This window comes from Dinoponera quadriceps, unplaced genomic scaffold (genome assembly GCF_001313825.1).
Source record: "Dinoponera quadriceps isolate SergipeBrazil2010 unplaced genomic scaffold, ASM131382v1 scaffold3386, whole genome shotgun sequence".
NCBI classification, from domain to species: Eukaryota; Metazoa; Arthropoda; class Insecta; order Hymenoptera; family Formicidae; genus Dinoponera; species Dinoponera quadriceps.
In genome coordinates this window covers 1,165,072-1,187,568 of record NW_014557714.1, presented here as the reverse complement: position 1 = coordinate 1,187,568, position 22,497 = coordinate 1,165,072, and the positions used below count along the sequence as shown (strand labels likewise).

General features: G+C 38.9%; 1 protein-coding gene and 2 non-coding genes across 3 annotated transcripts; 2 read left to right on the top strand and 1 right to left on the bottom strand.

The window, feature by feature from the left end:
* Positions 1 to 11,655: 11,655 nt before the first annotated feature.
* On the top strand, positions 11,656 to 12,204 carry LOC106749398. Its single transcript, XM_014628801.1, has 3 exons — positions 11,656 to 11,697; positions 11,973 to 12,048; positions 12,092 to 12,204. Exons 1-3 carry the CDS (start codon positions 11,656 to 11,658, stop codon positions 12,202 to 12,204), a joined length of 231 nt encoding a protein of 76 aa, XP_014484287.1.
* Positions 12,205 to 21,912: 9,708 nt separating this feature from the next.
* Positions 21,913 to 21,985, bottom strand: Trnav-aac. The gene has a single exon. It is a non-coding gene; the product is annotated as a tRNA-Val (tRNA).
* Positions 21,986 to 22,097: 112 nt separating this feature from the next.
* On the top strand, positions 22,098 to 22,170 carry Trnav-aac. The gene has a single exon. It is a non-coding gene; the product is annotated as a tRNA-Val (tRNA).
* Positions 22,171 to 22,497: the final 327 nt, after the last annotated feature.

Sequence of the window (22,497 nt, the reverse complement as noted above, 5' to 3'; positions counted from 1 at the left end):
AATATGTTGAAGTTGCGCTCACGCTGGCGCGCGAATCCACGAGACTTTTCGAAAGCGTCGTTCATGATAATCGCGTCACAATTTACGACACGATACAATTACAGGACTAAAAATCGCGAAGAAACGGCTATGCTTACGGAGACTAACGTTCGACGGGAGTTTAATTGCGTCTCGTTCAATTTTATCCGTGAAATCTTACATTGTATGCGGGTGGACGTGGAGCGAAAAAAATTCGCAGGCAACTAATTGTCAAAATTTAAATTTCGCCATAACAATACCGGCACTTTAATTACGTCGCGTCGAAATGTCATTCGCGATAATTACGTTGTAGGTTTCGCATTTCGTGTTATAATAGGCGTGTAATTAATAGGATGAAAGACGACGAGAGAGAACTGCTACGTAGTTCGTCGAAAAATAACGGGTTTTTCCCGTTAACGCGACCGAAATGCGAAATGGAACTTAAATAGATATATGTGAAGCGACTTTAGTCGCTGATTTGTAAAAGTGGCCTCCCTCATGAGTGCCTCACACGTGACACACATATATCGAATAAAACTACGAAATAAAAGTGCGAAATAAAAATTGTCAGAATTTTCTTTAAACACTGCCTGCGTTCAGTAGAAAATGCAGCTTACTAAGCGTCGTGTATGACTATTGTCTACGATTGAAATATTGTTTTTAGATCTTTCATGGATCTAGGAGAATGTACGAATGAGAAATAATAATCACAAAGCGCTTACCAAGTTGCCTTTTCTACTGAACGCAAGCATTATGTCATGTAAAAAGAAATATGGAGGTCTGAGGATAACTTTTAGTAAATTTGTTGCTGCATCAATGTAACAGAAAATTCACACCGTGGTATACATTTGATTGATGTACAATTAATTCGATACAGTATGTTTCCTCCGTAAATATAATTAGAAAATTTCAAAGTTTCCTTCATCAATTGTCGCATGTCGTGACAATCGTGAAAATATACCTGGGAACTTTGCTCATCGATGTGAAAAAATATATCGCACACGAGTGCTTCATATGTGGCACTCATGGTTATGCTATGGTAAAATGACGAAATAGATATTTGAAAGGAAGTAGAAAGAAAATTTATTCTAAACTAATATATTATGTGAAATATAATATGAAAATCTGAGAATGTATTTTAGCAAATCCGTCATTAATATAACAAAAAAATGTACATCATCAATACGATACAAATTTAACACCGTTCCGTATCGCGCTAAATTTCCCATTTAAGCCGTTTGATATTTGGGCTCTAAAATGAAATAGAATCACGATATACTAAGTCGAAATTTTAATATTTTTTTATGCTCTTAAAGATAGTTTACGTTTACTTAGATCGCCTATGCATTAGTAAAAACCTATTTTAATGGTACTGTACTTGTTAACTTTTCTCTTAAACTTTTGATTCAACAGATTTAAATTTCATATTTTGGAGCTACAAATATTGATTATTAAATTCATATAAGGATTTTAAACAACGTATTTTTACGCTGAAAGAAAGGAAAACGGAAATTTAAGATATCATCATGGTCAAACTAGGAGTAAGTTATACCGTTAGAACTAAGTTTATTTTGCTATCTTAGCTCTCCTATTATGTTGTAGAATTAAAGATTTCATATTTCGAAGCTACAACATGGGACCTCAAAATATTAACTCGAGATATTTTGATGATTACTATGACACATATTATTCAATAAATAAGATTTGGCTCATAATAGAACCAACGGACAAGTCACGTGAAATTAGTCTTACGCAACATATTGATAATTAATTCAATATAATATGTTTGCCCCCTAAATGTAATTAAAAAATTGTAAATCTGATTAAAAAACTGCAAATCTTGTAGAACAGAAAATTATAAATTTTGCAAAATTGAACATTATAAATCTCGTTAAGCTCAAAATTGCGAAATTTATCAAATTAAAACTTGCAAATCTCACAAACTGCAGATTACAACTTTTCATCATCGATTGTTTCACTTCGCGATTCTCGAGAATTCTCGCGATCGTGAGAAGTCTGTTGGGAAAAATGTTCGCGCAAGGAATCGTTGTCGCGAGTAGCATATTTTATCAAGCTGGATCGACTTGGCGGAACTCCCGCGACAAGGAGTCTTCGTCAATGGTGTCGGGCGCGCGCGCGCAAACGAATTTATTTATCGCTACGACCGCAGTCGCAACTTCCGTGAATGGAAATGTCCGCGGCGCCTAGGAAACGCGCCGCCACGGTCCCGGAGCGCGCGCCGCCGCTACTTCTGTTGATGACCACGCTGTGCGCCGTGTGAGCCAACTTTAGAGAGCTACAAAAGCATAATTGCTTTGCCGCCCCGTTGTACGAATCCACGAGCTGCCGTGGAATTTAATAGCGCGCCAGGCTGCCCTTCGAGATTCATCGGCCGCGTGCCGGGACGCCGCTTAGGTCACGGAGGGCAAACAATCGTTGCTCCCGTAGCCCTAACGTCGTTCTCCGACGTCGTCATTGACAGACAACACGTGCTCGGATCGCGACAGATTGGGAGAAAAACAACGTGACATTATTTTCGAAGAGTATCGGACGGGAGAAGGGACTTGCGAATCCGTGTCGACGGAATCTCTCAAGTAATAGCCTGATCATTTTCGACTTCTTACTGATTGGTCCGGTTTCTTATTTGAAAATGACGGAACTAAGGAATGCCAAACCGAGGGATTCTATCTGATATAATATTGATCTTCCTGTATAGACACGATGTCATAATAAAAAAAATATATATATATATATATATATATGGCTATTAGTATAAAATATTATATTTATGTTTTATATACATTATAATAGTGAAAAATGAATTTATCAAGGAGCAAATAATTTAATAGTTATTTTGTTCTTTAATTATTAATAATAACTACATATCGTGGAAAGTATGTGGTCCTTCCTACATATTATTCTAGATAATATTACAGTATACAGGGTGTCCGAAATTTTTCCACCAAGTACTCGTGTGAAAATAAAATGAGTTAAACTAACCAGAAAAGTCATGCATTATTTTGCAAATTTTGCAATATTTTGCGAGTAATTAATTAAACAATTTGAGCGAATTAACGCACGGAAAATATTGGGACAGACTTTATAGACATGCATAAAGAAAGATGGCTTCAAGTTTATAAAAAAATGGCTTACTTCTTAGTAGCAAGGATAAAAATCAACTACGTGTGATAGTATTCCGTGTCTCACAATCTGGCAGCTCTGAGCGAAGCAGCAACGAGCAGCAGACGGCAATTGATTCTCATCGTTACTGTGAAGTCCTAAGAAGTAAGCCATTTTTCCTACAAACTTCAAGCCATTTTCTTTTATGCATGCCTGCAGAATCCGTTCTACCGCTTCCCATGCGCTCATTCCCTTATATAGATTGATTAATTTCTCAATAACAATTACGAAATTTGCAAAATAGACATAAGTTCACTGTTCACTTTGATCTTTTCTATCTTTTCTATCTGCGCGCAAACGCTGTGCTAAGAATTTCCAGACATCCTGTACATTATACTATATAACAATAACAAATGTGTGTGCGTGCGTGTATATGTGTATGCCTGTGTGTATGAATTTGTCGTCAGTTACCCAACAATCACTCAACAGTTATTTCGCTTCTTTACGTATAATCAGTCACAGAAAGGTTGCAAAGGTTTCTTTCTGCGATGAGTCTCGCAACGCGTTCCGTACGCAATAGGAAAATGTCTCTCTTAAGAATAAACAAATTCCCTCATTGAACACGGGATGCGTTCCGAAACTTATAAAAAAAAGTACAACCTTTTCATGACTGACCATACACGAAACATTAATAGAGTATATTTTAACCATTGCAACTCGACGAAGACATTCTTAATAGATGAAGCCTGTAATGCCAAACCCGAGGGCAATTTTTTAGCAAAAAGTCAAGCATGTCCGGACTCTTACTCGAGGGTCTCCACACGCCAACGGGCTTTTCCATCCTCGTGGCGGGCTCGGTTCCGGCGGCGGGTACCGAGCTGCATTCCCGCATCCTTCGCGGAGCCGCCCACTCTTAAGCGAGATGGACCCAAACAAACTCGCGAGCGAGGCGGTCGAAACTGTGTTACTGGAATAAACTCCGTCCGCGGTAGCGATTCACCAACACGCCCGCGCGCCCGCCCGTCCGCCAGCGTGTACGCGTAAACACGTGTGTACGCGAGATCCCGTTCGCACGGATAGCCACGTGTACGTTCGCACGTTCGCATTGGCCGCTCGGTGTGCGAGCGGCGATACTCGCGTATCGCCGCGAACGATACCACGAGAGCGGCCGGGGGGCACGAGGGGAGGAGGATGTGAGAGAGAGGCGCGCGCGCGATTCCCTTTCTGTTGGCATCGGGAGCGGAAGAAAGTGCTATAAATTCGGCGCATAATGCCGAGAGAGCGAGCGAGAGCAACGCCGAAAACCGACCTTTTCTCCGCGCCACATCCGCGAAAAGCGTTCGCGCAACATTTCCCGAGCCGACCTGCCACGACTTTAACTCCTGATTTACGAACGGCTGGTGGGAGCAACAAGCGTCGATTTCAATGTCACCGAGGGTACCGGAGCTGGTAGGCAGGGGNGGGGGGGGGGGGGGAGGAAGTCGCGCGCACTCCCCCGCGCTTGTTAAATCGCGAATCTTTATCGGTTTAGGGGAGAGGGACCGTGACGAAATTAACACTTTGACTGCCGCGTCAGCAGCAGATCTGGGTGACGCATAAATTTCCGCCACGGGACGCGGTCACCCGTTTCTGGCTGATGGTCCTGCTTATCTGATTACGAATGATTTCACCGAGTATTCGGAGGAGGGATTTCTGACAGAAACGATCGATTTATTACGAGAGATCGACAGACTGAAAGGATATCACTGAGGGGATTGTTCGAAGTTGATTTCGTTTCTCACGTATTCTTTCGCGTGATCGGCCCAACATTTTAGTCCTTCGCATTCCGGGTGCTGGACGGACTGGTTCAATAGTTGTACTATTTTATTCCACCAGAATTCGATATTTAAACAGGAATTTGTGTATTTTTCGCATCGTTAAGTCCGTTATATCGAAAGTCGCCATTTTTTGCATGGATACTTGTAATAAGCGAGTAAAGAAATGGAAGAAGGATGAATAAGGAAGAAAGATTAGCTTGCAAGAAATTAATCTCAATCATTAGTTTGAATAAAAGAATACTCTTCCTCTATCAGTTGTAGTTTTAATTTATATTTGTTATGATATCGATATGATTATGATAGTGATTATTATATTTGATTTATATATTATTATGGTATTGATTGTGCCTTCGGCATATCAAAAAAGGATTTATTTAATCGGATATATTAAACTTATATAATAAAAATATCATAACTTACTTAACGGTAAGGTAACATTATATGCTTACAAACGCGGTCGCTAAAAAAAATGACATCTACGTCATGTAATTCAGATAAGCGATTAAATTGATCTTTTCAATGAAACTCCATTCCACACGTACCAACTCGGTTAACATCAACATTCTAATTATTATCAACATCAACGGTTAACATTAACGTTCTAATTATTGATTTATGTATTTTTTGTAATGAGAGGGATCAAAAAATTGATTTTTCTTTTCATAAGATACACGAATAACAAACTGACATCGTCATCCACTGTTTCAAGAGCTCATTAGCGATTTGGGCTCTTATTAGTTCTACATTTTTAAGATTATACATCTAAGTGTTTACCTATCTTATTAGAAAGAGTAAAAACAAATGTGCTAACATCAAATAAAATTACGAACTATAATCGACTGTTGATATATTGATTCTTCTCGCTCAGCTCGAAAAATATTTATGATTAAACAAAACATTGGGGGACGCAAAAGTCAGATATAATTATGGTGAAACGATAAGTTGCAATTCTTTTCTCATCTTCCTTTTTCTATAACTAACCTAAACAATGTCTATTTTTTTCATAACAAAATGCACACGTACGTTCGATTATAGTTTTCGCGATTCTTTCGTGATATTTCGACAAGAAGATGTGCTCAGTTCGTGCGCGACGTTTATGGCCATTGTGAGACTTAGCATGAAATTAGCGAGGCAGTCGAAACTCAAGAAACTCAGTTAAATCTCGGGAAAATGAAAAATAAAAGTGTTTTTAGCATTCGTTTCACCCGAAGTCGAAAGTTTGGCTATATATTAACTTTGAGAGTAACACCCGCGATCTTGACACCGAAGTGGCAACATAGGTTTCTCAGACTTAAATTATTTAATTATAAAAAACTCTAAAAATCGTAGTTTTCTGCATTTTTTATCTCCTCTGAATTATTAAGTTTATTATTAATTTTTATTTATTGTGTAATTCAAAATAAGACCGTCCCGATGAAAGATAAATTCAATATTAGGCCATGAGAAACCAAGCACGGATGTTTTAGTTCCATTAAATATTAATGATGTCAACTTATTAATATATTCGATAGCAAGGTAAAGTTATTTATCGTGTACGCAAAACGTACCGAATTATTTTTCGGACAGACGAATCGCAGCGATAGCTTTCCGCATATGAACAAATTTCTGAACCCCAATAATATTCACGCGTGTACGTTATCAATTAAAAAATCCCCGATAACCGTTTTATCAAATTGCTAACTAAATTAATGCAATTTAATGATTCTATTTATCACGTTGCGAAAAATCACGTTTCTTTTATTTATTGCTTTTGGCTTAGACTGGTTGCCGCTAAGAAACCAGTTATTTCATCGGATCGGGCTGATAATAGCAGTGGTCACATGGACCCAACTTTTTTTACTAATAGAGAAATTGAAGTGAAATGTAGCACATTACACAAAACGTGGAAGAGAAACGCGAAAGAAAACGCGTGTAGGTCTCGTAGGCCTAACATGTTACTGTCAGAGTTAAATCTTTAGCTCTACAACACGGTAGAAACTAAAGTAGCAAAATAGGTACAATTTCAATTCTAATATATATAATTATGATATAATTTACTCTCACTTCGACTCTGATAATGTCTTAAATTTTCGTTTTCTCTGGTTTAGCATCAAAACTGATTGTTCAAAGCAGCATTAAAATAAAATCTGCAGAATTAAAGACTCAAGATAGAAGTTAAACAAGTGTCGTTATTGTCAACGTAGGTTTTTGTTAGTCTACAGATCATCTAAATGGAATTCCATATAGCACAGAAAGTAGAAATAACATTGTTGATACGTTGCAATGTTGAATGTGAAGTGTAGATATATTTTCAAAGATATATTTTCAAAGTTGAAACAACGTACATTTTTCAATTATTCTACATTAGTTATGTTGCTACAACGATAAAACAATGTTGAACAATTTACTATCTTTTGAAATTCACAGATAGAGATATGAAAATATGAAATAATATAATACATATTAAAATTTTATTTAATAAAAAATAAATTTTTAAGCGTACAGAATTCTAAAAATATGATCATTTATATGGCGTTTATAGTAATTTAATGTTGTATTTGTTAGGTCCACATATCTCCTTTAATTCATGAGATAAAAATGCTCTATCATATATATTAATTATATTAATTATATTAATTATATTAATATCTGTCGCGTAGCAACTGTTGTTACGTTGTTTTTAATGTCTATCAGTAAATATGTCACATATTTGTGAGTGCGCGTGAGTGAATAAAAATACATTATACAAGCATAAATCACAGCAATATCATCAGAGCCATTGGAATAATTACTAGTCGTTTAATCATCGAAGTTAAGCGACCACGACTAAGAAACAAACAAACGACCGACCGCCGTTCGAGATCGAAACCATTCAAAGGGAGAGATTCATGAGAAGTGACTTTTTACTCTTAAATTACAAGAGACAAATACAGACCTAACAAATATAATATCCAAATAAATTGTGCGATATCACATTTGTTACATCTATCTCCTTTAGTTTCAGAAAACAAACGTCTTCTAAACGTTGAACGTCCACAAGACGTTATAATTCGGCAGGCATCGGACATTCTTGCAATGACTTTTCAATGTTGAATCTGCATTTCGCAACGTTCGATTTCGCTACCTTCATCTGCGACGCGACGTTTCTGAGATGTTTACCCAACGTTCGCGTGATGAAACAGGAATTGTCTTTAAGAGCGTCAAAGCAGCATCGAAATTTCAACCGGGCTCATCTGTGACTTTCATCACGCGCGAGCCCGTCGCCGTGTGTGTACGATAAGCGGCGGCGATAATTAAACGACGTTTGTCCACCGGATTTTCATTTTACGAGTGACCGTCTGAGGATGTCCAAATGGAAGGATGCGCGAGGACGGGCACACCGGGCGCATGTGTGTGTGTGTGTGTGTGTGTATGTACGTAGGGCCAGACTAGCCAATTATCAAGTGATTGCTCGTAGATTATAGGAAATGCAGTTCCGCGAATGGAAGGTGCGCGCGACGTCATATCTGCGCGTCGGCCGTCCGTCCACACGTCGCCCGTATGCGATTCTCCGCTTCCTCTTGTCGTATCCTTCGCGAATTGGTTATCGGTATTTGCCGTACGGCGCGATCGAGAGGCACCCACAGCTGCTACTTGTTTGCTGTTTCCAGAGATTATCTTTCTGAGAAACGCTCCATCGCGCAGACTGGCCTTTAATGGAGAGGGGGAGAGAGACAGAGAGATAATTGATACAGGGTCGGGTCTTGATCGCGTTGATAGTCCGCGCCGCGCCATGAGAAATGTTCGAGACCGCGTTAGGGACTTCGGCTTCAATGTGACTTCAATGTGAAACCACGGGAAACGTTTTGCATCGCAGTAGAGGAGCTGAGATAGCAAGGCTCAATTTCAATTCTGATATCATTCACTCCCACTTCTCGAGCATGATGATGTCTTAAAGTTTTGTTTTTGTTGTTTTAGCGCGCAAAAGTGGGTTGTTTTATGGTTGAAATGAGATCTGTAGAATTGGAGATTGAGGAGGGGAATTTGATCAATCCTCCGCATAGAAATTTTCCCGGATTTTCCGCTGTACAACACAGATTTCAATTAGAAAACTGAAATTGTCACAAAATATGTCTTAATAGGATGCCAATTGGGAAAATTCTATTCTTATTCCAAATTGGGGTGGTCTCTTTTCCGCGATGCTGATTGGCTGTACATCGTGACCTGCTTCGTACCATGTGCGACCGTCAACGTCAGAATCGAGTGATGGAATATCAGATTTGACTGAATATGAGATTAGATGGTTAATAAACACGTATTATATTTTATTATATTAACTATATATTATTTTTATATTTATATTTATTATATATTGTATCATATTTATATTTACTATATATTGTACAAAATTTGGCTAAATTTGTTATATTTTAAACGGTCGTCCACGAATGCTTAATAAGGCGTACGTAACGTGTAAACGTGTAAACGTATATACTTGTAAAGTAGAAAACTTAAAATACTTCACATATTTGGTTTAACCGTAACGTGAAATAAAGACTAGAAGGAAACTATAGGGAAACTTTGGAAGTGACCAGAGAGGATCTGCTTATGTTTCCCACTTCGAATCAGTACTTGAAACATTATACTATCCAACCGAAATCTCCCGCAAAAATTGCCCACTTGGAATCCATAATTATTCCGGGGATCAGCCTAGCCGTCCCAATTAGAACCCGAGAAACTTTCTATGCGGGATGTGGTATCGTCGAAGTAAGATTTTACTAGTCTGTAAGCCGTCTGACTAGACGCGAATATTTTCGGGAGCGTATTTCAAGGAGCGTAAAAGCAGCATCAAAATGTCAACACGGGGAAACGTGCGAAACCGCGAGCGGAGCGCCGAGTAACGTCGAACACACACCCGTTCGCGAATTTCGGCCCATCGAGAGATTAATTCGACAAATTCAAACCGATAGCCCGCGTTCGCGTTAGATCCTATTACAGCGCTCATTTGACATTATATCATTTACTTAGAGTTCAGTAATAATCTAAACACCGCGATAATCCGTCCACGTCCCCGGCTTAATTAGCCCGCGTTACAGGGCGTTCTTCCCGCGCTTAATTAAATTAAATGAAGAACACGGACGGACATTATCGACTGTGCGCGCATGTGTGTGTATGTACACATTCGCGCCGCCGTCTCGGTGATGCCGGGCAACTTCTCGCGCGCGGACCAAAGCCACCGTCCGTCCGTTTGTCCGTTCTCGCCCGTTATAGATTATTGCTTATCCCCCGCCAATCTGCAAATGGTCGCGCGCCGGCGGGGAAAACAACGAAGGGAAAACCTAAATTCTCCGCAATAAATGGCGAGGCGGCCCGGGATGTATGCTCGCACGCGGATGTACAGGAAATTCGCCTAGAGACCCCGTATTGGCTATCAGGAAGGTCCGGTTGGCTGGTCGAGCATCGTGTCCAGTCTGCCTGCGCGAAGTTGCGCCAAGTTCCGCAATCGGTCCACCTCTCCCCCCATCCCCCCCGCATACTCATCCCTCTGTGATCGTTCTTTTTCCCCCCGATATTCCGCCCCCTTCCTCTTTCCTATACCTCGCCACCCCCTCGCCCACACCCTTCTCTCTACTCTTCCCCCCCCACCCCGCCGCACATTCGAGTTTTCCTCTTTCTGCACGCGGCCGCCTGCCTCAGCCCCTTCATCGTTCGCCACTCAGACTTCAATTAATTTCGCTGGTTCTGGGCCGACCGTTTTCCAATTTCGAGTTTCTACGGTGAACGCGAGCGCTCTCGATGGACAGCGACGGGGGAGGGGGAAGGTGGGGAGACGGTGGCAGCGCGGCGAGGGATGATGACGGGCTAGTGAAACGGTCGTCCGCGAAACCGGCAAGAGAGAACTGCCGGCCGTTACCGCCGTCCTTGTCGTCGTCGTCGTCGTCGGTGTGCGTCACACCACGTCGCGCATCCTCGCGCGAGATCACGATTTCGTGGAGCGTGTTGCGCGCCGCGACTCGCGAGCGCATGAGCATACGCGGACGTGCTTAACGCGAAAAACTAATTACGTATGCGCGTCGCCCCGAGGTTTTCGAGGGTCGTCGTGGCCGGCGCTCTCGCCGAGCCAAAGCGGGGGCGTTCTCGTCGGGATTACCATCGGAGATTGCACACGGCGGACCGGAAACCGCGCTGCCGGCTTCGTATCTCATATTTATCCGCGCGCGCGCGCTTACTTTTCGTAAGTCACGTTTGAAATATTCGAGTCCGCTCTAAGCTGGATTCGTATTGTCCGTCTGGCGAGCGTCTGTCGATCGTAAACATTCTTCGATACTTAAGGTGGCTCGGGCAATATTTCCTGAAATGCTTGGCAACCGGTGGTCTTACATCGAATTTTCCAGGTGGATAAACGTGAAGCTTCTTCACGGTCTTAATTGTGGTTGAAACCTCGAGATTATGAGAGCGCCTTTTCACCTCGGCTTCGGTACTTTTGTGACTTATATGATAAACCGGATGAATATCTTTTTCAGTAACTTCTCTCTGGAGAAGAGCGGCTCCGTAGCTCCTTGTTTACTCGCGTCCGTATGTAGTTCTGTGATCGCTCGTAGATCGTGTGTTCTAAGAACTGCCTCTTTTGACGAAGTATCTTTCAGTCTATTAAAAGCTAATCGTCGCGCTGCTCCGAAACAGAATTACCGCTCTTCTTTGATTTGATAAAACGATCGAATCTATTTCGAACGATTCTATAATGGATGCCCTGACATCACGTTTTTTTTATTCTAGCAACCTGGTTCGTAACGATATTGTTAGAAAAGTAATGGTTAATACAACACGAAGAAGCTCTACAAATCTACGCTAAATGTTTATAAATACAATGATACAAGTTTTCGCATTGTAGCGAGAGAATATCGAAATCACACTTGTGTAACGTCTAAAAGTTTGTAAAAAAATAATCGTTCCTCGCGTTCTGATACTTTTGACCGAGGCTGCCTGTTACGTATATATTTGGGAGTATATCATATGTACCGATGCGCCGAATGCATCCAGTAAGCGAATTGATCGCAGACTGCGCGCAGATTGGCAGCAAATTTGAACAGGATCCCGCACCAAAACCATAGCCATCTGTGTCCGCTTTCGGCCCGTATTTTGCCGACAGAGTCCGCTGACAGATTGCAATCCGAGCGGATTGGCAGCGGAAACCGCGCAGAACCTGCCGCGCAGAAACTGCGCGCAGCGAGATCTGCTCGATTTCTGCTACCGATTTGCCGTTCAAATCGCTCCGCTGGATTTCTGCTGATAATCTGCCTGGGTTGCCTGTCTGCAGGCTCCGTCGCATTTCTGACAGCACTTCTGGCAATATAATCTGATAGAACAGATCCTGTATTAGATTTATTTACCTTTCTGCTATCAAAAATTCATAGCAAGCTCTGCTAGAAATCTGTGACGTCAGATTCTTCCAGATTTCTCCGTATTTTTCGCAATTTTTACGCATTGATCTTGGATCTTCAAGGTTATTTCATCATTATATGTTTAAGGCTCGGCTACCTCTCGGGCGGCCATATTGTTTTATGACGTCAGAAGCGAGAAATGACGTACAGAAAGTTTCTTGCGACATGTAGTTTTATTTTTTTATTTTCCCTGAGAAACACAATGATTTCGTAATCTTGAGACCTGTAAAATGTACGGGAAACTGAGATATCTGGCCGACATGTCACGTAGGAACGCAAAATAATTCTTGCTTTAAGCTATAATTAAAGCTATGAAGAAGTTTCATGTTTATTTATGTGGAGAATTAGATTTAAGATAACGACTGATAAAGATTTAAGATAACGACCGATTGTCAAGCATTTCGGAAAATGTTGCATAAAGAAACTATATCGCCGAAAATTGCCGGATGGGCGTTCGTTCTCGATGAATTCGATTATGAAATTGAACACCGCGTCGGACAGCATATGAAGCATACAAATACATTTAGCAGATTTCTGGTTTTGATTGAAAAAACACAGTTTTAGCATTAATTTGAAATCTCCATCTCACAAGCAAACGTAGTTAAATAGCTTGGACTCTAGTTGAATCGTCGACTAATCACGCAGAAGCACATACGAACAAAGAGACAGCAACCGGATACAAAAGTCTGAAATATCTACTTATTTATAGGACGAAGATTAAAAATGACGACAGAATCTAAAGCAACGATACATAGAGTCATCCTCGAACCCATATGAACGTATGGCATTCAATTATGGGGTACAGCAAGTAAGTCAAACATCGATATACCGGAAAGATTTCAAACGAAAATCCTTAGGACATTATTCAACGTCTCCTGGTTTGTCAGCAACCGTTTCCTATATTACAACACACATTCCAACTGTGAGAGAAGAGATCCAGTTACATAGCAAGCGATATCAGGAATGTCCCAACACCCAAGTGTACTCGTAAGTGGCCTAATAACTGGAGGCCGAAACTCTCGAATCAAAAGACCAAATATATGTTAGATCTTCACAGAAGATTCTTATAATAACATATAACCAACCTAAAAATTAGAAGAGTCAATCGATGCTTTTTTTCGGCATTATAATGACTAAATATAATGGAAGCAGCCAACCCAGCTGATTATTACAACCGATGTTGCAGATATTGCAACCGCGTAGTAAAGGAGAAAGTAAAAAAAATTTGAAATAAATAGGATAAAGAGGAATGGTTATGAGTTATTAAACAATTGTTATTTAAGAAACTTAATGAAGGTTATGTATTCGAAAACGGGTTGTGAATGAAATAAACAAGCGATAAAGTTGTTGTATTATCAGATATGTATCACGATACTATTCGTAAATGGACATTTTGGAGTTATAAAAGTGAACGGGAAACCGTCCAAGACGAATATTATATTCCGTTTGAAAGATAAAGTAGAGAACTTTATAAAATATTATATACCATATGTATCATTTAAGAGAAAGAAAGGTAAACAAAAAGATGAATTGCGATTTATACTTAAGGGTGACGTGTCTTTCAGCACTTATTATGATGGCCGGCCGGTTTCGATCACTTAAATCTGATGACAATTACATCTAATGACAAATTGTACAAGTACTAGTTATTATTATTAGTAGTTATACTAGTACTTATAATAGTTAGACTAAGTATTAGTTATAGTAGATGGATTTTTAAGATTCAGGTAAATTTATTCCACCACGATCATTGATACTAAAGAAATCTTAAATAAATTCGCTAAGATACAATAGCTTTTCAGTAACCCGTAGCGTGTTATAACTGATAAAGGCGCAGCCTTCGCGTCTTATTTTAACGATTATTGTGCTAAAGAAAATACCGAATATATCGCGATAACTACGTGTCATAAGGCAATGGGCAGCTTGAATAACCTATCAACGATAGATTGTGCCAACTATTATTATTATCCTTATTTTAATAAAATTGTCGTTCGATACTCCTGACCGATAGCACCAACACGTAAATTGTTGTTAAAAGATGTGCCTTTCGAAAACCTTTTTAGAAAAAAAAATGAAACACCGTGAAGATGTTCGAATATTTTCCTTAATAGAACAAAAATATCAATATTTCAATGACGAGTGCGATCAGTTGCGAAATACAGTAACGCAGATTATTCTAAAATTTCAAATAGAAAATCAGCGTTATAATAAACAGCAATATTGCAGCAATATTGCTGCAAGCTTCCGTGCGGATATCGAGTATCGCAAATTAAAGGCAACGATAGATACGAAGTTGTTAAAGTCGATAAAGACGAAAGCTCGGAGATCGCGACGACAGCAGCTGATTTTAGATGAAACCGTATACTGTGTATCCTTCAGGGATCGAGGGAGCGTTTGAAATGGCCGAATGTAGGAATCACGCTTCCCGCAGGATTAGCCGATAATACCATGAGATGGCTTCGCTCTAGTCAAATAGTACGATCGACAGGATTGTTGAGAAACGAGTGGTTCGTCAGAAACCGAGGGAACTAATCGCATTATTTGACTCGAGTCGCACACGTTGTATCATTGTATTATTATACGAGAAATACAACTTTCTGTGCTTTATTCAATTGAAGCTCCTACTCATCATTTGTCCCACGTCGAAGACTAAAATCTAACACGCGGAGGAAGAATTTCATTTCCAACCAAAATCCCTACAATATTATTATTATATGTTAAGCAGTATTATTGTGTACATTTAACTGAAGTTAAACGAAGTTAAATGAAGTTAACATGTTACATGTTAAGCAATATTATTATTTATATATTAAGCACAATATTACCGAGTGCACCTTAATTGAAGTTAAATGAAGTTTATATGTTACATGCTGAGCAATTCGGTTAAGTACACGTAATTATTTTCTTTACTCGGGAGGAAGTAAATGTGGCAGATTTTAATTGAACACACGTGAATTTTCCTAAACGAATTTTTCTACTTTTTGAAAAAAAAAAAAGACTAAACAAATCCGTGGGAAAATGGAGAAAACCGGATTTTTAATTATAGTTTTAACGATATGAATACATGTATATATAAATAATGCGCCAAAAGTAAAGGATTAATATGCTAACATGAAGGATAAGCGTTAGGAGCGTCCAAGTAAAATGAAAATCTCGACCCGGGGGTCCGGGGACGGACAGTGCGAATCGAGTCTCACCGGTGGGACATCTTCAGCGCGCGTGATCCCTTTCTTCCCCCTTTGCTCGCCTTCGACATCGCGCGCGCGTTACGTTCCGCGTGACACAAAGGCGAACGAGCGAGAGCGTGGCCGGAGAGAGAAAGCTCTGCTTTCGTCGACGACGGGCGAGTAATGTTTGTGTCCCCCTGTGGAACGGAGAGCGATGATGCGGCGGCGACGCGTTACGCAATTCCCACACGCATAAGGCGCGGACACGCGCGCACCTAGCGTGGCCATGTAACGCAGGAGGCCCCGGGGCCTCGGCAGGAGGGATTCGGTACATGCCGATTGATTTACAATGGCCGAAGGTGTGGCAGAATCCGACACCGATATCGCGGTGCCGATGGCCGGCCGCGCGCGTGGACAATTATCCTGAGCCGGACAAAGGCTACGGAGGTGTATACGCCTATCTCATATATATACGCGCGGCTGGCCTACGGCTCTTTACGCAGCTGACGCGTCTCGTATTTAAGAAACGCGTGGGCCTTCGTAAGCACGTGCGTGGGCCAACGTGCTCTCTCTCTCTCTCTCTTTCTCTCGAGCGCATGCACCACGCACGCAACAAACGCTCCGTGAACGAAACTACTCGCTCTCGCGCGGGGCAACCGAAGCATCCGCGAAAAGATACCGGAGGGAGCGTTGTTCTAAGCGTAGAGCGGATAGATAGTTAAATACGTCTCTTGAACATGTCTTTAATACGTTCGAGCGGACGTTCTCCGATTTCAAACGTCGGGACGAGATTCGCGCGCTGAAAGCTGGCTTCTGCTGAGAAGACGCACGACTAGAAGTTAAATTTGAAATTAATCGTGGGTGTCTGGTTTTCTCGGTACTCATGGGTCAACTTGACCTGAACGAAAACTTCAGATTCCACAGTTGTCGGATCTTGAATTATTGAACGTATGTGAACGTAGAATATTTTTCTCAAAGCGTGTAAAATTGTTTTGTTTTTTCTGTATGCAATCGATACACTATCTTCTCTCGTATCTTAAATTATCCGTTTTAAAAATAACAATTGCGACAAATTTCTTAAATTTAATAAAATTTCTGTACATCCGACAAGCATACTTACAGATGTTTAAATGCACCGAGAGAAATTGCCTTATATTTGCATCTATAATCGTATAAGTAAAGGAATTATAGTCAAATGTACAGTCGGAGTTATGTATGCTGTGTCATTCCCTCAATTGAATTTTTAACATAGTTTTTAGCCTTTCACATGTACGCATAAGGTTGAAACTATTATAATTAGTGTCATTATAGTCCTACCATTCTAATTAGAGTTATTTCTGCGATTTTCAATCTTATGCCTTATATATAAGACTAAAACTTTCCGTCTAGAAAATAGTATAGCATATATAACGAGGACCGTACCATTTTTCTAGCAAGAATCATTATAGTGTTAGTTATTATTATAGTGTCAGTGTAATGCCAATTACTATAATTTAAATAACCTTATATGCATATTGCAACTATTTTTTAAGTTAAAACCAAAAGCAGAGGGTAACTCCGCTACAGACCTAAAAAAGAGACCTTTTGGAAACTCATGATTGTATAATTTTCCACATACTTATAATTACATTTTGTACTTTAGTTATATCGGATAGTATTAATAATAATGATTAAACAATATTTTCTGAGAACTTATGATTAGATATATTTGATATGAAATTTGTATGAAACATGCATTACGGCGAAGGAGGAAGAGTTTCCGCGGTCCGTGGCAGTCGCTGCATCGATTTTGACCGACGTGTTGCGATTTTGATTAGTTTCAGTTTACGCCAAAACTATTTTTCAATTTTGGCTAAAACCGAAATTAAAACAAAACTCTTATTTTCGGCGGAAAATAGCCGTAACCGAAACCGAAACTGAAATTCGGTCAGACACTAGAAAATAATCCATCGTTTATTTTTTTTTTTCCACTAAATTCCGACTAATAGAAGATTACTGAATTGAATGTTACAAATCAGATAGAACGACCGCATAACAAATTTGAAAAGATGATGTTATTTGTTTTGTTCGCCAAAATTATTAATGCTTCGAAGCTGGATAATTTGTTTTCATTCCTGCTCAACGGACATGGCGAGCTTCTCGCATTTAATCTAATATTAAACAATATCCTGCTCTGCGAGCAATAATCGATTTGATATCGAAGAAGAAATTAATAATAAGAGCGAGAGTGACAGAGAGAGAGAGAGAGAGAGAGAGAACAAACACACTGAGAATCTCATTTAGTTGACTCAACTAAATTCTTGTTTGGACATGGGCAAACACATTTTTTGATTACAAGAACCTAGGTTTAGTTCTTTGGTTTGGTTCTACGAAATCTCTGAAACTTCAAAGAATCAAACCTTCGCCAGACGAACCAAATTTTAGTTATTACAGCCAACAAATTTGTTTGCCCGTATTCAAACAAGAGTTTAATCGATTCAACTAAATGGGTTTCTCAGCGCACAAAACAGACATCGAGGGAGAATATTGTACGACGTCGTTAGTTGTTTAAAAGACTGATGCACCGAACAAAGGCGAGATCTCCGTTTCGCTCATAGGGGAGTATCGGAGCCCGAACCGTGGAATAATGTTAGGAAAATACGAGCGTACTTCTCCACGGCGGGCCGTGTCCCCCCCCCCTCCCCCCACCGCCTCATCCTACTAACGGAACGTAACGCTCTCTCACCCACACCGCGGCGACGGCGGGTGGCGCGATGCCGCCGAGTGTCGTCCCGTCAACTGTATCGTCGGTCCGATATCGCAACAACATCTCAACAACGCTGGTCGGTGAAGGGCTCGAATAAATTAACGTAACGAACGACGTAGGACACACGAGCTGCGGGCAGCCCGAGAGAGAGAAAGAGAGAGAGAGCTCTGCCGCGTCTAATACGCGGACGCCGCGGACGGCTGCCCTCGCGTATCGCCGCGTTGCCTCGCGAAATAATGCTAATAACGGCGCGTGTTAAGTTTCTTGATTTATCGTTTTCGCCCTCGGCGGATGATGTTGCACCTACGAGCTTTCGCGCGACGGTAGCGTGACGAAAAAAAGGAACGGTGGGAGAAAGAGAGAGAGAGAGCGAGAGGGGGGAGAGAGGGGAAAGGAGAGAGGGGAAAGGAGAGAGGATGCTAGGGTCACGATCGAAATCCAGGCGGAGCGAAATAACGATCCCGAGGGATTTATTCTCGAGGATTTCCGAATGTCCCCGATTTGGATTTTGTGCGCCAGGCTGCGAAAATGCCTTCGTCGTAGCTAGGATCACGATGTTTAACCTTTTACATGTTGTATCTATATGTGGACTTAAGGTTGAAAGTCGTTGAAAGCCTTAGTAAATGAAGTCCTGCGCGGACAATTTTTTTAAGAGGTCGGAGTGTCGGTACAATTTCCAAAAATGATAGATCGCATTCAGAAAACACAACGGTTGAGTGAGTGCTTCATCGAATCATTGTTTATCATTTAAATATTCTTTCAGATCTGCCACGGATCTAAAAGGATGTCTTAATTAAAAGCAGTAATTGTTCAACGGTTGCACAACCACTATGTTTCCTGAACGCACCTACATTTATCATATCTGAGAAATCTACTCAGATTTAGATTAAGATAAAAATGTAGTGTTTCAAACACGCCAATCTAAATAAAAATATATTAATTATGCCTAAACCTATTTAATAGATCCTATTTGCTCTCCTCAATGTTTCCAGATTTTAAGATTTTTCTTAATCTTTATTTTACATTAGAAATAAACGAAACATATGAAATATCTAGAATATTTACATTCTGCAAATATAAAATATGAAAAATGTAAATATTCAATTTATGTTTTAAATACTTTTTCACTTTTTATTTTATTGAATTTAATTCATAGTTGGTAGAAAATGGGATTTCATCACATAAAAGTATATTAATTTTATTGACTAAAAAAGTATGATTTCTTGCATTTTTTTTTTTATTTTAGACAAAGAACCCATTTTGAGATAAGAGTAGAATTATTAATTGGTATTATACAGGGAGATAACCAATTTTGGGAACAAATGTGCACATTCTAATCGGAATCTGTGCTGTGTCCGCGGAAATCTTGAGAAATTTGTGTTACATGTTCTTAAGATATTTATGTAATTTAATGTACTTAAATGATCGATGAAGAAAAGATCGAAGATCGAAGTTCGTGACGATTAATAATATCATAATTGCCCGCTCCTCGTTATTCGTTGGAGACTGTAACTAAATATCTTTAAGATATCGTTGCGGTATATATGAACGTTCTCGCAGAGTCTCCGCATGGCGTGCAAACTCTAGAATTGTTAAAATGCAAAATATTCGATATGTGCATATAAAGGGACAATTCAAATTTTGTAAATATTCAATGATTTAATGTAACTATATTAAGAGTTACAATCGAAATGTTTCTTGTAAGAGACGGTTAATTTACAATTTACCGGGTCAATTAAAAAGTTCGGTTGGATTTTTTAATCAAATTCGACATTACATTCAACAGAAATAATTCATTAACCAAATAATCGCTATGAAGATGTTATCTTTATACCAGTATGTAATAATATATATATTAACATTATATTAGCATTGTTATCTATGTTACATACATGTAACGTCATCTATCGAAAGTCAAACCGAACTTTTTAACTAACTCAATACAATCCGATTAATTATTCATTTGTATCGTTTCGAATTCATATTCTTATCGTGCTCATTCATACCTATAAATTTTTAATATTTTTATTTAATACTTTAATGCTCGACACTACGATGGCACATTCCATTAATTTAAGTATAAGAAATCCCTAGTAGCACATTTCATTGACGTTACATTGTTTCAATATTGGCCAATGTAACGCTAATGAAATGTGCTATTATGAATAATTAGCGTGCGCATTGCATTTATTTGTCGTGCATCGTATGTTTTATAATCTTTAGTTCAGTCATATTTTATAAAGGATAATAAAGATCAATACAATATTCAACATATAAATTTATGCTTATTCGTAATGATTTTATTATGTGAATGAAATGCTGAAATTTTCGAAACGTTAATATAATAATTTAACTAAATTGTTTAATGTAATGAAATGCTTCCAATCAAAAAACTGTGTCAAATATATTCTATCGATACGATTTTGACCACGACAGAACTTGATTTGTGATATCCAAGTTGCTATCTGTAGGCTGTTAGCGAAATCAAATAGCGTATCTACTAGTTTCTGAATCCAGCAGTTAAAACAGATTTACCGACATAATTGTGATCGGGGCTCATACTGGCCCTGGATAAATTTTGTCGAACACCAAAGATAAGGTTGTGCCACTATTATAGGCAATATTAACGACCATTGGTCTTACAATTTTCAGTGCAAAAGAGAAGTTTGCTATTTAATAACCTCCAGTCGGTAAATTTTTCGGTAAATTTGTGTCAAATGAATGCAGATGATAAATGCAGAAATGTAGTTTTATAGAAATATTTAATATATGTTACTGTGGGTTTTCTGTATATATAGCTAAAAAACATCGAGATAGACATAAATGTAAAATTAACATTTTATTACATACTAAAGGTGTGATCCAGCAAGCGCTTCGAAATGTTTTTCTTTCTTTTTCTTCCTTTATTCGGCTCCAAAAGATGAGAAGAAGGAAAAAGCGGCGTTTTATAGCGCTCGCTGGGCCACACTCTGAATGTCCAAATATTTATTAACGAACGGTTAAAAATAATTCATAATATCACCTTTCTTAGTTACCTTCGGCTGTTTCGAGGTTCTGCACCCGTATGAAAATTTATCAAGGGATAAAAGGTCTCTTACTAAAAACAATATTACCTCGTCAATACCTATACTAAAAAAAACTCAATTTATGCACGACAATGTATTATTTCCAATAGAATTATCCTATATTATATAATCTTATAAATTTCCGTTATAATTCATGTACACTCCAGAATTAATTTTTTTAATCAGTATAATCCACGCTAAAAAGAGACAACGTGATAACTCATTTATCAATATCTCTGCCTGATTGTTCGGCATTATGATAAAAATATGGCTAGTATGATTATACTCAATGAGTATTAGGGAATGAGATTTACGGATTGAAGATTAATGCTTGATTGATCGAGACAAAACCCAAACTGAAATTACTTCATTTATCAAACTCTAATCTATAATCAACATCATAATTGTTATACTTTTTAATACATTCCTCATGTTAAAGTAACACAATAAAATTTCACACTGAAACATTTTAAATACAAAATTTTTTCTGTGTACTTTTAGTGTGTTACATATTTTAGGATTTCCCAAAATTGATTTTTATGTATAACTCTTCGGACGATGTTAAATAATACAAAAAAATGTTTCCGCCCGGGATCGAACCGGGGACCTTCCGCGTGTTAGGCGGATGTGATAACCACTACACCACGGAAACTCGTTGGGAGAAGAATCATACTATAAAGTTGTCCTAAATTTAGAAATTCAACTCTAATAATTCTCCTCTTTGAATTTCGGGATTTAACTCTAAATGATTCTCCTTCTAACAAGTTTCCGTGGTGTAGTGGTTATCACATCCGCCTAACACGCGGAAGGTCCCCGGTTCGATCCCGGGCGGAAACATTTTTTTTTCATATATATATATATATAATATGTATTCTTCTTAAATTTAATATTCTTTATATATAGATATATATTTATTATATATTATATATATATTTTTTTTATTAAAAAATATAATTTATTTATTTACTATTGTAATTAAATGCACTTAACTTCTGCGATTTTTGTTTTTTGCTGCCATTTTATTAAATTTCACTGAATATTTGTTTTGGTTCAATCTACAGAAAAACTTGCCGTTTGTTTCTATAAAAAATGTCAATTAGATCATTCACAATCCCTACAAAACTATAACTGCGGAATAAATCGGCCTGCAGCAGCTCTATATAT